We start from the raw sequence: 16,649 nt of genomic DNA, 5'->3' as shown, positions 1-16,649 counted from the left end.
CGGTAAGATTCAAATTAAATTTGTCTGAATTTGTATAACAATTTTAATTTAAGGATAATATATATATATATATATATATATATATATATATATATATATATATATATATATATATATATATATATATATATATATATATATATATATATATATATATATGGGTTATGTGAGAGTGTATTTTCTTAGTTTCTTAAAAATAGAAAAACAAAAAAAAGTTAAAAATAGTGCGGCAGAACTGGCAAGGACGATTTACAGGCAACAAATGGTCACATTTTACATATTCAATTCTCATTGATCAAAGTTTCATACCGCCGATGCGAGCCGGAAAGAGAAGACGAATCTAGAATAGCTTGGAGAAGCTGATTTAGCAGCTTCAGTATGGCCTTCCTCTTTCAAAAATTTCAAGAGGTACATTCTCCATCTCTCTCGATGTCCTTAATCACTCTTGATTGTGCTCTTTCGATCATAGTAGTCTTCTATTGCAGATTTATCTCTTTACTTCGGTCTATAGTTACTATCACGAAAGATTGTGTATATGTAGAGTAGCTGAAGCAGTATGTATATCTACACAGATTGCTTGATAAATTTCTGTAGACCTGATCTATTTTAGGTTTTGCTTGCCAAACTGTCGCTTTTTGTTTCTAAGCTTCTCTTTGCACTTGTTTAGTAGTTAGTACCGTGAATTACAGCTAATCTCTCTAGGGCTACCACTATGATGTTCTTAAATGGTTTTGGGCTGAGTTGCTACTAAAAGAGGCTTACAAAATTTATATAGCTTAGAATGCTCTCCACAAATTTGGACTATTATAACCTAGTTAAAATTGTATTATAACTATGTTACTTGGCTTTTCTTAAGGAAGAGTTCTTATTGTCAATTCTTGAAAAAAGGATCAGTCTGCATGCTATGAGAGGATCTATCTGGGGTGACTTGATGAATCATGGTTTTACAATAGCAAAAAGTAACTACAGATCATTTGACCATGTTTCCATTTTCAATGCTTTTATGCTCTGTAGCCTAAATTTTGGTTACTGAAAAGTCTGGCTATCATATAATATTTAAAGGTTTACATTTAGAGTTGGAACAATCAATGTCATTAACTAAGTCTAAACGAGGCCCAATAAATTAGCGAAATCGCGAATCTGCAACTGTACAAATCTCGAATCTACTAACAGTATAACTACAAATCGTGACCAATCTGAGTGAAGAAGAGTTTCGATCATGTTGTGAATATCCATGAGCATTCGGTTGTGACAGGACCTCAATTCGTTAAATATGGAGGAATTCGAAACGAAAGCGAGCTAAGAGAGATTTGTTTGAAGCTCTAAGAAAGTGATAAAAGATTGAATCGAAATGATAAACGACTCAACCGAATGGAAGAAATATTGATTGAAAGTGATTATGCAATTAGAGAAAAAGGTTGAGGGCGAACCTCTTAAACATTCGAGGGATGTTTTAGAGAAAAAAAAACATCATAACTATTTTGATGGATTGAAAAACTCAAGTCTGGTTCCTCATGTGGCCCGACAAAAAATGTTGACGAAGAAAAAGCAAAGACTCAAGAAGAATACGAGACAAAATGTGACGATTTTGGGTTTGAAGAAGAGATATGCGGTAATGCAAAATTGTCTGTTATTTCTTTGCAAATCCAAAAATTAGTCATGGGAAACGAGATGCCACCGATGGTGATTAACGAACCGGAAGCGCAATCGAAATATGTTGATACATACAATCGTGATCAAGTTGACCAAGGCATAGCTCAATTCGATTTGACAATTGATGGATTTGAGAGTCTCGAAGACCGAATCTTGACTAATGACCCTATGTTTCAACCATGTCTTGATTCAATACTTTTTGTGGTTTGAAGAACCACTCGATGATAAAAGTTATATTCAAAAAAGTTTTGGTCATAAGTCATTGATGTGTTGCAGATACTTTAAATGGATCGAGTAACCACCCGATAGAAGAAAGCAATTATGGCGATTCATGTGGTTTGAAGAACCATCAGATAGTTTGGGAGTTTCAGTTGAACCTTCGTTTATTGTTTAGTTGGAAATAAGTCGGCTTCTTTTTTTAATTGTGTTGGTCTGAACTGGGAATAAATAATTATTAATATAAAAATAAATAATTATTAATAAGACTGTAGTAAAAAAAGTGAGATTGACAGAGAAATTGATTATAACAGCTAGAGGGTATATAAGGAAGATATCCTGATTTGTAGAAACACACAAAACATTATTGAAGAAATCTCCCAAAGTCAACATCTCTATCTTCTTCCTTCTTCCCCCATTGTATTCACCATATCACTTAGGGTTCTAACTCTCTTCTATTAATTCAATTGTTCTCTTCTCTTCGTTCTTAATTCTGTTCATTTAATTTCAAGATATATACTTAATTCTAGTTTAAGGTATATGATTATCCCCGCGATAGTATTTTGGGATTATATTTCCGTTTATTATTTTAATTTGGGATTATATTTCCGTTTATTATTTTAATTTTCTAAGTTTTTTAGAAATTTATTTGAATTATTTTGGATAGGTTTAGGTATAATCTCATAGTCTAGATTTTGTTTATCATTTTTAGCAATTTTATTTTATTTATGTATATTATTATCTAATAGTTAAATAAGTTATGATTAAAGAAAATACCAAAACGATGAATTCCAACAGTATTATTTGATTTATTTCTTTTCTCTTTTCTTATATATAACCTTTGATACCGTCATCCTTTTGGTGGATTTGAGTCTATTTTTAAAACCAATTAACCTTAGAATGTTGTAGGATCATTCTTCATATTATTAGAATCTATCAAAACTATCTTTAATGAAAGAATACATTTAAAAGTTTTTAAACATTTATCACTTTAATCGATTCCATCTGGAAACGCTTTGAGTTTAAGCGAGAAGTCATGGCGGTGGGTTGTCATGCTAGTTCTCATTTAATTCCAAAAAATTGTTTTAAAACATTTATAATAATCCGGCCCTCTTAACGGGCCCACCAAACTACAAACTTTGATCCCTAAAAACTAAGTAGTCTAATCTCAATAGAGGCCAAGATACGAGTTAGTTTTGTTTTCTTATGATATGCTTGACTTATAATCACGATAAAAAGGTAACAAAAACACTTAAGCCAATTAGTATTCAAAAGTAGAGAGCTTGAAAGGGTAAGTAAGCAGGTGTTCTTTCTCAATCGTAACCAAACACTTAGTTGATCTTAGGTTTAACATACACGTTGTCTTATCCTAAGAAGAGTCAAAATTTTCATTTTCTTAGTTTAGGCAAAAATAAAACTAAGAGCTGACTCTTGCATTAGGATTATAGGGCGTTAGGAAACCCTATAAAAACGATTTGGCTAGACTTAATGGTTTAGGCAGTGATTTAAGATTGCCTCTTAGTCACATGTGCCCTTTATATTTGGAACTCATCTTCCTATACATAACATTGTTCTTTATGAGTTCTAAGTCCTCCCATCTAGAGATCGTCCAACTCTAGTGTCCCATTATTCAAACAGACCCATTATTCAAACAGAATTAGCTAGGCTTCAACTTATTAAACCGTCATTTATATGTCTTTTTTATGTTATGGATATGTTGTTAATTTGTGTTTCCTTTTAATCAATTTGTCAGGCAGTAAAAATCCTTGCGAAGTCTCCCACATTTTCTAAAGATCCAAGGCACCTTCAATTTGAAGCAGATATAAATAGGCTTTTTCTTTATACCAGGTCAGCATCCTTTCTCATATAATGTCAAATCAGTGCAGTCTGTATACACTTGCATTTTGTTCTCAATGAATAAATGGAGAAGTCTAAAAGCTTAATGCCGCCATTTTAGAATGGTCCAAAGATACAAATGGAGTTCGACCAATATTTTGCTATAAGGGCTAGATTTTTGTTCCCCCTGATATATTTCCCTAAACATGTTTGATATATTGAATTACTGCTTGAACACGAACAACTAATTGATTTGAGGTTTTGTTTAGTGTAAAGTTATAATGCCTTTGCTTATGAAGATGTCTTTATAAATTTGTTTAGTTGATAGATGCATTTATAAGTTTTAGAGCATAAGGTTAGTAACATCTTCATCTCGTCTCTCTCTTTTTCACTCTTATAAAGGCCGGGGCTGCAGGAGCACATTTCACCCATAATAACAGAACTAGGCCAATTAGATCTTCTAAAAAATGATCTTTCACTTGTCCTCTTGGGATTCCCTCAATTATAGTAAGTTGATAATACACAATCTTGGTATAACAAGAGTAAAGATTATATAGAAGAAAACTAAATTTTTTTGGTGCATAATCTATACACAAATAAATATGATTAATACAAAAAATTTAGATATTTTGTTAAGGTAATAGAATTAAGAAAATATTGTGACAATATTTTGGAACCTCTTAGAGAATTTTGTTGTTGACCTAGTGAATATTTAAAGGTGCAATCTAGCACTTTAGAAGCCAAGTCTTTTCCTTAAGAGCAATGTTTCTTTGTGAGTTGTGTGAGCTTGATAAGCTAATTAATGAAATACAACAGTAACCTAGCTTAGAGATTGGAATAATACTACGAACAAGAAATTAGAGTATGAGTAGAGAAATACAGTAGATGTGTAATTATCCTGCAATTGAGAAATTTAGTGAGATACAAAAGAATAAGAACAAAGAGATAAAATTAAGAATTAATGTGAGATTAGGTGGAACCTGTAGTGAAAAAATGCAAAATGTCAGTCCCCTTTTCTCGCCTTCTTCTCTTTTTGTTGTAACTGCCCATCAATTCATTTTATTCAAACTGCTAATTTTTTCCACAATTTCCTTTTATTTACTGTGGCTAACTGCCTTATCTTATATAATTGCTGCTTAATAGAATTACTATAATGCCCTGTTAATTAGCAATGCCGTGCTAATTAACAGTTTATTTGATCCCTGCTGATCTTGCGTAACCAACTTGCCGAGTCAGCTTATTATCTAGGGTTAGTTTAGTTAACTAACTCTAGAACTCGTTTGTATCATAGCCTCCTTCAAGTCTTGTTCGTCCCCGAACAAGAGTTGTGAAAGAAGCCGGTCAATTCTATGTGAATAAAATCAGGAAACCTCATCAGTCATCTCTAGTTCAGACTCATCCTCTCATGTAGCATCTTCATCCAGGGTATGTGGCCAACGAATTAAGAATTGGCCAATGCTAGCTTTTCACATAACCTTCTCATCAGCTGTTGGAGTTTGGGGAACTTCTTCTTGTAGTAGAGGTAAATGTGGAATTATCATAAAAGTGCCCATCTTTTTCTTTGACGGTGAAACATGAAGAACATTGTGGATCTTAGCTGATTTGGGAATATCAATTTTATAGGCTACCTTAGCCATGATTCGAAAAGGGCCATAAAATTTTGGGCTCAGTTTGTGTGTCTTCCCTTAAATAGAAGAAGAATGTCTGTAAGGTTGTAATTTCACAAAGACCCAATATCCACTTCATAATTACAATCAAACCTCTTCTTCTCTGTTTATTGCGTCATCCTATTTTGTGCTCATTGAAGATGAAAATGTAGAAGTGAAATAGCATCTTCCCTAGCTGATAAATTTCTCTCCACTTGTCTTTACTCTTGAATCTCATGCTAAGTAATTCACTGGTAGTGGCTGGTCATAGAAAATATTGTATGGGTAGAGCAGAAGAGTGAACATTGGTGTTGCCACTTTTCCGCTTTCCCAAAAGTAACTACTGTTCCCGCTTTTATTTATTAAACCGTCTGCAATTGTTTCATTTATTTATAAACTGTTGATAACTAAACAACTTCAAAATTCTGTTGGCTTGATTAATTACTTTTCCATGTCAGCTTACTTTAGGGTTAGAAACCCTAACCCTAACTGTCCAACCTATCATTAGTTTCCCCTTCAACCCTTGTTCGACCACGAACAAGCTTGAAAGCTTCAGCCTAATTACTCCAATTTGAACAAACTCAGGAAATTGATTTGATAACAAAACTTCATCCTCCCATGTAGCATCATCATCTGTCGAGTTAGACTAATGAATGCGAAACTGTCCAATGCTAACCCCGTCCTTCCAGATCACCCTTTCATTTAGTATAGCAACATGTACATGAACAACATTTTCCTGGAGAATAGGAACTTGTGGGAAAACCCACCAGTTTCTGTAACTGAGATATATGCACTACATTGTGCATCTTGACAGGAAATGGAATGTCAATCTTGTAAGCTACTTTTTGCCTATCTTTGTAGAAATAGAAAAAGACCCATAAAACTTAGGGGTCAACTTGTGTGTTTTCCCTCAAAAGGAAGACTGCCTGTAAGGTTGGAATTTAACCAAAACCTAATCACCCACTTGATATTCACAGTCTACTCTTTTCTTATCCGCTTGTTGTTTCATTTGATTCTAAGCTCTTTGTAGATGAGATTGCAAGAGCTTGATAGCCTTGTCCCTAGCAGCCAAAGTTCTGTCAACCTTTTGAACTCTAGAATCCCTTGCCAGGTAAGGATAATGTATAGGCGGTGACTGATCATAAACAATTTCATAGGGAGAAGATAGTGTGACGAGTCAAAATTAATATTACACCACGGTTTAGCCAATGATATCCATTTAAACCATGAATTATATTACTGTCCCACCATACATCTCAAGTAAGTTTCCAAACTTCTATTGACAAAATTCATTCCAAAATATGCTCACGAAGACCTTGTCTCTATCACTCATGAGAGGCATACCATGCAATAGAATATATGATCTAGGAATGCTTAATTCACTTTACTTGTTATATGGATTTCCCAACACAATGAAGTGAGCCAGTTTTTATAATCTGTTCACTACAAATAGAATCACTGTATATCCTTGAGAATCCTTCAGTAACATTCATGAATATATTGATTGCTCCATATAGACTTCGGAATCTCAGGTAGTTTAAAAAGCCCTTTAGGACCTTGAGTGTCCTATATTTGTTGCTGACATTTCAGACAATTGCGTACAAATTCCCTAACATCTCTTTTCTTACTATGCTAATAATAAGTTTGCCATAGTTTCTGATAAGTCACCAACACTCCAGAGTGTCCCTCAACTGCTAAATTGTGCATGGTTGATATTCTCAACACAGGAACAACTTCAACTATGATACGTCATTCCTTTCTTAACAGTCCATTTACATAAGAAAACCTTAGAACACTCATAGGATCTTGTTCTAACTTCTAACTGCTTGATAATATTTTGTAAGTTTGGCATCCTACTTCCATGAATCAACTATTTTTTTTTAATTAATACTGAAGATAATTAAAATAAAACAAAGAAGTAACCTTCTGATTCAACCCTTGAAAGTGCATCTACAACAACATTTTCTCTATCTTTGTATACTGTACTGAGAATTCAAATCCCACCAATTTGTATAACTATTTTTCTTGACTAGGATGTTTTATTTTCTTCAAACAGTTGTTTTAACTCTCATTTCTTATCAGTTTCTGGACATGAAGCCATAATTGCATATACTTGGATATCATATTCTCCTTGATCTACTACACTCAACATTAGCAGTATTAGCTCTTTTTCTAGTCACATTATCACCCACTAAAGATCTCAAAGTTCCAACTAATATCGCGTCTTTAAACATTCTATTCCCAATATAATATCATATTTAGGAATGGCAAGAATTCGAGTATTGACATAATTGGGATTTTGATTTATTAACCTGTATCTGCTGCTTAATGGAATATGAACATTTTTTTTTTCTTTGAGAAAAGTTGAATGTGAACACGTAGTTTATTGAATTACTGTCCTAGTTAAGGGTGAGCAAACGGGTAAAACCAATCCGTTTGGTCGGATCCGTATTAAATCTAAACTAAATTTATTCAATCAGTAATCCAAACCATTTTACTAATTAATACGGATCGGATATTGATTGGATTGAATATGGTTTGGACAATCCAAACTAGAAAATATTTATATATTTGTAAATGTCAAATTGAAATTATTCAATAATTTTAAATTAATTGAATTATTCAAATCCAATCCGAATTAAATTCAAGTCAAATTTAATCCAAACCGAAATAGTTAATTCAATTTTGTAATTCGGATTCGGTTCGGATTAGTCCCTCAAATTCTCACCTCTTGGATTAAAAAATTCTAATTACTTAATTTATTTTATTATTTAATGTTTAATATGTTTAATTATAAAAAAATAGTATTAAATTTTTAATGTTATAATTCATTTTCTTTATTTATAATTTGAATCTGAAAATAAAATTACTTGAAAAAAACAAAAAAAAAAATCTTGCTGACTAAACAATGCAGAAATAAGTAAAAAAATATATTATATTGAGGTTAAAGGTAATTTAGAGAAAAACAAATTGAAAAATATATTTTTATTTAGATAACTTGGATAATCTTTATCCAATTTTAATTAAATCCGGACTCAATCCGATCTCAATCCAATCCGAAATATTCAATCCGAATTAGTATTTTGGATTCGGATCGGATTGGATTTCGAATTAATCCACCAAATGCTCACCCCTAATCATGGTAGCCCACAATCGTGTCCTAGCTGTTTATGGCGTAATTTGGTCTTTCTGTGATTGTTGTTTGACTTATGATGTTTATATTGGGAAACATTCTTTCATTTTGCAGTTACAATCGTCTGGGAAGAGATGCAGAAGAAGCAGACGCAGAGGAGATCATTGATATGGCTAGCAAAGCATCTCTTAGTGATCAACATAAGCAAGTTGAAGAAAATATTCATTCTCAAGTTAAAGTATTGTGTAAGTGTATGGATGACATTCTTCTTCCTTATCATAACTACAAGAATGAGCTTGTTGATTCGCGGGCAAATCATAGAGGTCTTAATCATGCAGTTAGTGGAGATAGCATGCCATCTCATAGTTCTAATGAGTATGTAGGCCTGTGCCTGTGCCTTTTCCTCTCTCTTGGTCAATATTTTACTTTTATTTTTTCTTTTGGCTGTAACTGTGATCGCCAAGCCTAATATTATACACTGACTTTCCAGGGAGGCGGGTCTGAAACGTGTTGAGATGTCAAAGAGATTAAAGGAAATGGTTGGGTACAGTGTAGCGATAAAGCCATCTGGGATTCCACACAAAGAAGCTGGCCTAGGATTGTTTCTAGATGGTGAAGCTGAGGTGGGAGATGTAATTGCGTTTTACCCTGGTATAGTTTACTCTCCAGTTTATTACGGTTATATTCCTACTGCAAACAACTCTTACCTGATTACTCGATATGATAAAAGTGTGATTAATGGCCAGCCCTGGGGCTTTGGGGGTGAAACTCGAGAGGCATGGAAAATGGTGAGGCCTCCACCTTTAGAAGAAGAAGAAAATGATATTGTGGAGTTCAGAAATCCCCTTGCATTTGGTCACTTTGCGAACCACCCTGCTAAAGATATGAGGCCTAACGTACTGGCTTTCCCTTATGATTTTCCATTAAGTGAGAAAAGTATGAGGCCCTATATACCAAATATAACATTCCGAGGGGAGGAGAATGTGAACAAGAATGGTGGGACTTTGAGCTGGTTTAATTCATGGTCTGCTAGCAATTATGTTATGGGTGTTTCTAATTGTGATTCTCCTCCTCCTCCTCCCACTGTTCTTAAGAGTGCTGTTCTTGTAGCCACCAGGGCTATTGTTTCTGGAGAGGAGGTGCTCCTCAACTACAGACTCAGCAATTCAGAACCAAGGCCTTCCTGGTATTCCCCAGTAGTACACGAGGAAGAAGATGATGAATAAAATTGAAGAACAGCTGTTGCATCGGACAAAATAAATAACTTATTCGAAGTTTTTCATATGGATGGATCAGTATACAAAAATAATTGTTTCATAAGGAGACTTATATCAATGCACTTTGACATTCATCATCACATATAACCGTACTTATTAGAAGTTAAACTCGTGACAAATGTTAAAAATGTGAGATAAAGTATAGAAGATATTGTATTTTTTTTTTGGGAATTAAAAGAGAACTAGCATGTTTCCTTGCTTAAATTCAAAGCGCTTTTAGATGAAATCGAGAACATAATGAATTTGACAACTATTACGAGATAATTAGGATATTGGGATGATAGTTCTTGGTTGAAAATTTAGTTTGAGTAGAGTTAGTGTAATACACTACAAAATTGATAATTTATTTTTTTTTATCAAAAATTAAATAACGTAAACTTTTAAATAAGTCAATTTAAATTGCAACATAATAAAAAAACATTATAATCCTATTTTTAACCAAAAGTTGTTTTTATCTTTAAATTAAATTTTAACAAAATTTTATTGTTAAGGTTATCAATTAAATTTAAAATTTGTTTTATGGTTTAATGTGGTGCAATTTTTTATTGAAATAAATGGTTGTAACTTATATGTAGTTAATACATAAATCAAACAATAATAAATTCATTAAGATAACTCAAATTGTAAAATTAATTTTGAAGAGAATATTGATTCATTCCACTTAAAATATTTTAAGTCAAAGTTGTTGTCATGATTTTGAAGTAGTGTTAACTTTCTATATAAAAAAACATTAGCAGAGTAAGGGTCTAAATGAGCCGAGCTCGAACTAGCCCTGACTCGAGTTCGGCTCGACTCATTTTTTATTGGCTTGGCTCAAACTCGAGCTCGATCAAACTTTCAATATTAAGTTTGAACTCGACTTAATCATATAACCATTATATGCTAGAGTTGGACTTGTAATGCTCGAAAGGCTCGAATTTAAATATATTTATATAGCCCCACCAAGGTAGCCCAGTGGTAAGAATCGGCTTAAGAGACCAAAATGTCACGGGTTCGATTCCATCTAGAAACACTTTGAGTTTAAGCGGCTGTCATGATAGTTCTCCTTTAATTCCCAATAAATATATTTATATATTAATTTCTTATATTAAAAAACATAATGAAAGTCAAGAGTTCATTCTTCGGACCGTAAAAGCCTCCGCATATATATATTTATTTGTTTTACACCCTTAACTCTTCCTCAATCAAGAATTGGTTCACGTAAGAATGGATGTATTTGTTTGTGTAAAAATACACGTAAAATATCTAAGAGAGTTATTCATGTCCAAATAAGTTTAAGAAAAATATTTTCAAGTCGTGTATTGTATTTGAGATGAATTTGAAAACATATTATACTCTATTATATTTATTTAAAAAATAAAACACTTTATAGTGAAATAAAAATAATTTTTTATCTAACTAAAATAATTTTATATTTTATAAAATATAATAAATTGAGATTTCATATATTAAATAATATTATATTATAATTATATTATATTATGATTTAATTTTCAAAAATTATATTTCTTTGATATCAAATCTATTTATTTCTTTATAACTTATAAGTATTATATAATATATATAGATATTTTAATTTATAAATATTATTTTGATATATCTTGATAAATACTCTATAGTAATAAAAACAATATATTGAGATTGTAGATGTTAAATAATTGAAATTGCATATGTTAAATAATATTACAGTATAATTATATTTTGATTTAATTTTTAAAAATATTTATTTTCTTATAAGCAGTATATAATATATATTTTTTTAATTTATAAGTATATTTTGGGGAGGCTCATAAGAAATAAGTCCATAGATAGTCTTATAAATATGTTTAAAATTTTAATTAAAAAGTAAAATATAATAAAAAAAAATTATATGATTAGGCTCAGAAAAGCTCGACGAGTCATCAAACGAGTCTTATCTAAGCTCGAATTCGGCTTGAATCTTAAACGAGTTAACTCAAGCTCAACTCAAATTCGATTTTTACTGAACTCGAATCGAACTTTGATCGAGCCACTCACGAGCAGCTCACGAGCGGCTCGGCTCATTGACACCCTTAACAAAGAGATTGAAGTATTCTATCATAAAAAAAATATTATTTCTAAAGAGATTAAACAAAATTATACATGACCGACACGCGTCCGTACGATATTTTTATTCGGGCATGAGGAAACTCCAAAATTCAATTTGTTGATCCAGAGAATCACTCAGTCATTTTATGCTTCAAAACCTGGGAAACAAACATATAGTTAAATCCAATCTCAATAACGAGAAATATGGACATAATAGCAAGATCTTGATGCATTAATAGTTAATAAGGGATTAATGAAATCTAAACTCAAACTCATAACAAGTATTGATTCTAGCCTTAACTCCTTTAATATCTCTGATAAGCTCGATCATTGTGACACTGCGAATTCTAGGGATGTTTTACACGACTGCTCTAGGATGTTAGGAAATGATGGTACTGATATGGCATTACTTGAAAGTGTTGACACAACAGAATTTTTGTTTTAAATCTTGATGAAACAATTTTGATTAATGATAATAACTCTAGATTAAACACAATTGCATTTGGGACTATAGCTGCATATAGTATTTTGAAGCTTTCGGGTGTGAATCCTAGAAAATCTGATCACTTAGTTACAAAGTGTGATTGCAATAACTATGATTTGGTTATGTCTATACTATAAGTGAAGATGTTGGGATAAAGAGTAGCGTGTCTACCAATTTTACCCTGGATTATATAGTCTTCCTATTAGAAATCTCTACAGTAGTCTTCCCATTAGAATTCTCTATCCTATATTATAGAACATGATCTGGATATTAGGATTGTTTATTATTAGAACTGATATGGAAGTTGATGGTTCGGTCCAAAATCTCAGTATTGATACTGAAAAGTTTGATCATTCTACCAACTTAATGTCTAAGTTGAGTAATATTGACACTACAACAAAACATACTTTCAGCGACCCTTATATGCCAACCCATATTAAGCGTGGGTAAAAATTAAAAGAAAAAAACTTTTGCCAACCTTTATATCTAATACCACCACCTTTATTTTTTTTATATAACAACTTTGTAACTTTGTTAAAACCTTATAATTTAAATATTCTAAATTTTAATAATTTTTATGTTTTATTTCTAAACTTTGTAAATATTTTATTTTAATTTTTTAATTTTTTTAAAATTAAATTTGACTTAAAATTTTGTTAATATTAAAATTTAATTAATATTTTTATATAATCATAATTTTTAAACTTTTTATAGTATTATTAATATATGTCTTTTATTTAATTATTATTTAAATTTAATTAAATTGAAAGTAAAATATGAGAGAGTTCATTAGTTACTGAAGTGTTAATATGACATTTATCCCACATTGGAGAAAAAGAAGAAGTTTTTGGTATATAAAATATGAGAGTGTTCATTAGTTTCTGAAGTGTTTTTAAGGTTATAATGTGTTGGAATATGGGTTCACCCTAAGGGTTTAGGGTTATGTTCATCATATACTTGAGAGATGAAGGGTACATGTGATAATAATAGAGATAAAAAAAAATAACATCAAAAATGAAAATAGAAAAAAACAAAATTTAAAAAAATTAGTTTAAAAATAAAACAGACTTTTAGCGACGCTTTTTAATTTTGCCAACGCTTAAATAAGCGTCGTTAAAACTTTCGCCTTTCGGCAACGCTTGTACCGACGCTTAAATAAGCGTGGTAAAAACTTGCGCCCACCCTGCTTCTGGCGACGTAAGAATAAGTGTCGGTAATGTTTTTGGCGACGCTTTTAAAGGTTGGCAGAAGTCTTTTTAAGCGTCGCCGAAAGTCATTTTTGGTGTAGTGTGATGAACTTGAACAATATGGTGATGTGACTCTACTACCTTCCCAATGGAACAATGGAACCTCTATTTGATTGGAATTTGGGAGCTTGAATCCAGTGAAGGGTGTTGTTGATAGGATTATATTATAGGTGGCTAGAATCTGTTGCAGAATTTGTAAAAAATGAACTTAGCCTCCTGAGGTCCTGGGTTTGAATCCATGAGACGGTAAGTTCTACACCTAATTAAATGGTTAAATGTGTTTTAGGCTACGTGTTTAATCCGTTGTCTCATTTTTGGTCACATATTTGATTTCATCTAAAAGCACTTTTAGTTTAAGTGGGGGCATGACTGTGATGTATTATTAAGTATGGCAATGGGTACCCGTATACTTGATACTCGTGGGTATCCGATGGTCGGGTTTGGAGTTGAGGATGGGGAGTGAAAATGATTACCCGATCGAGTTCGGGGTCTTGGATGAAGAGTATGCAAAACCCAAACCCAATACCCAATACCTGAAATATTAATATATATATATATATATATTAAAGTTTAAAATGACTTTTCAAATTTTATATCATTACAAATTTACAATAAATATATTATTTATGTTACCTATACCGGCACTCCACTCTAACATCATTTTAATTTATCTTCCCCATAACTCAATCTTCACGTTTTATAACAAAATATTATTTACTCTCTACTCACTCTTCACTTTTTATTTTCAAGTTTAACAATCTTTTAACTTTCTCCACATTCTCTCTAGTTTTTGTTAACTTTTTTCACATTCTCTTTAGTTTTTGTTAAACTCTAATATATAATAACAACACAGATGTTATATTTTTCAACTTCTACATCATAACTATGCAATGCGAGAAGTTTGTGTTCATTGGCTATGACAAAAAATCAAAAGGGTACAAGTTCTACAATCCTGTAAATAGAAAAATGGTTATGAGTCGTGATGTGAAGTTCGATGAAGATGCTTCTTGAAATTGGGAAGTTAATGAAGATCTGTCAACGAATCTTCTCATTCTTCGACGAGGACAATCTAGAAGAAGAAATATGGTAGCCCACAGTTCCTATGATGACAGCGAACACATATTCTGGTGCATCTTCATTAAGTGAACACATCTTCTGGTGCATCTTCATCAAGTGGAAGCCCTAATAAAGGATCATGAAGGATGAGAACTATCCAAAATTTTTAACAAAATACAAAGGTAATGAATGATGTTTCTATATTCTGTCTTTTAGCTGAAACAACGCCTTTAAGTTTTGAAGAGGCTAACAAGAAAAAGAAATGGAGACAAGCCATGAAAGAGGAAATTCAATCCATTGAAAAAAACAATACATGGAAACTCACTTCTTTTCTAGCGGATCAGAAGTCCATTGGTGTCAAGTGGATATTCAAAGAGAAAAAGAATGTCAATGGTGTTGTTCAAAAATATAAAGAGAGATTAGTCGTCAAAGGGTATACACAACGACACAGAGTGGACTACGATGAAGTATTTTCTCTAGTTGCTCGTCTAGAAACAATCAGATTTTTTTTTCACTAGCGGCACAATGAAATTGGAAAATATTCCAATTGGACGTGAAGTCAGCATTTCTTAACGGTTTCCTTGAGGAGGATGTTTTTGTGGAGCAACCAGAAGGCTATGTGATGAAAGGACAAGAAAGAAATGTATTAAAGTTGAAGAGGGCTTTGTACAGTCTCAAACAAGCTCCTTGAGCAAGGTATAGTCAGATTGGTGCTTATTTTCGTGAGAAATAATTTGAAAGATGTCCACATCAGTATGCACTTTATGTAAAAATAGATAAAAATGGAGATATTTTATTCTTTTGCCTCTACGTGGATGATCTTATTTTCACTGAAAATAATCTGAGTTCTTTGAAGAGTTCAAGAACGATATGGCCCGAGAATTTGAGATGACAGATATTGACTTGATGTCATTTTATCTCGGATTAGAAGTGCGTCAATCAGATGATAGAATTTTTGTTGGGAAACAAGCATATGTGAAGGAAGTTCTAGATATATTCAATATGTTGAATAACAAAACCAGTGGCTATCCCTATGGAGGTTGGAGCTAAATTGAGCAAGAATGAAAAGGGAGAAAATATTGATCAAACACTATTCAAAAGTCTCATTGGATGTCTAAGGTATTTGAGATGTACTCGGTCGGATATTCCTTTTAGTGTGGGAATTATTAGTTGATTCATGGAGGTGCCCACAACGGAGCACATGAAGGCGGCAAAGAGGATTTTGAGATATTTGAAAGGTACCATTGATTTTGGACCGTTTTATTCATTATCCAAGAAATTTCAACTTGTTGGAATATCCTATAGTGATTTTGCCAAAGATATAGATGATTGGAAGAGCACAACTGAATTTGTGTTTTTTATGGGGTTTAATGCAATCTCATGGAGTTTGAAGAAACAAGCGATAGTCTCGCTATCATCTTGTGAAGCTAAATATGTCGCGATGACAGCATGCGCTTGTCATGCAATCTGGCTAAGAATAATGTTGAAAGAGGTAGGTTTGTTAGAGAATGAAGCGACCACAATTTTTGTTGACAACAAGTCTGCTCAAGCTCTAGCAAGGAATCCTATTTTTCATGATCGAAGTAAACATATCGATACGCGATATCACTTCTTCCGAGAGAGTATTACGAAAAAGAGATCAGACTTGAATATGTAAAATTTGTTGATCAAATTGCAGATATTTTTACGAAGCTTCTTGGAGCGTAAGTTTTCAGTAGAATGAGGACTATGATTGGAATCACGAAGAAGAATTAATTTTACAGGGGTGTGTAGAAAATAAAATTAATTAATTAAAAATTAGACGTTATTATCTTTTGTTTAATAGGAGTCTTAAATAGTATTAATTCTGACCGTTTAAGAGTTTCTTTGTCCTAGTATAAATAGAGTAGCTGTATTTACAGAAAGAATATGAACTGAAGTAAAAAATCCCTTCTCCTTTCTTTTAATCTTATATTGAGTTTATGAGTGAATACGTCGATTGTCCACTAACGTTTCCAACAAGCTCTATTAACAATTAAACATAGATTTGGTCGT

General features: G+C 32.2%; 1 protein-coding gene across 1 annotated transcript; it reads left to right on the top strand.

Annotated features, from left to right (window-relative positions):
- The first annotated feature begins 265 nt into the window (after nucleotides 1-265).
- On the top strand, nucleotides 266-9,920 carry LOC124916641. The gene is made up of 4 exons (XM_047457386.1): nucleotides 266-408; nucleotides 3,623-3,717; nucleotides 8,599-8,859; nucleotides 8,975-9,920. Exons 1-4 carry the CDS (start codon nucleotides 379-381, stop codon nucleotides 9,708-9,710), a joined length of 1,122 nt encoding a protein of 373 aa, XP_047313342.1. The 5' UTR covers nucleotides 266-378; the 3' UTR covers nucleotides 9,711-9,920.
- The last annotated feature ends 6,729 nt before the right edge of the window (nucleotides 9,921-16,649 follow it).

The sequence above is a fragment of the Impatiens glandulifera genome, chromosome 9 (assembly GCF_907164915.1).
Source record: "Impatiens glandulifera chromosome 9, dImpGla2.1, whole genome shotgun sequence".
NCBI lineage: Eukaryota > Viridiplantae > Streptophyta > Magnoliopsida > Ericales > Balsaminaceae > Impatiens > Impatiens glandulifera.
This window is presented reverse-complemented; position numbering and strand designations above follow the sequence as displayed.

Bases quoted from the DNA above. Each gene is read 5' to 3' on its own strand.
- LOC124916641 (XM_047457386.1), top strand. From the start codon at position 379: ATGGCCTTCCTCTTTCAAAAATTTCAAGAG. The intron at 3,718-8,598 runs GTCAGCATCCTT...TTCATTTTGCAG, and splicing joins AGGCTTTTTCTTTATACCAG to TTACAATCGTCTGGGAAGAG. The intron at 8,860-8,974 runs GTATGTAGGCCT...CTGACTTTCCAG, and splicing joins CCATCTCATAGTTCTAATGA to GGAGGCGGGTCTGAAACGTG.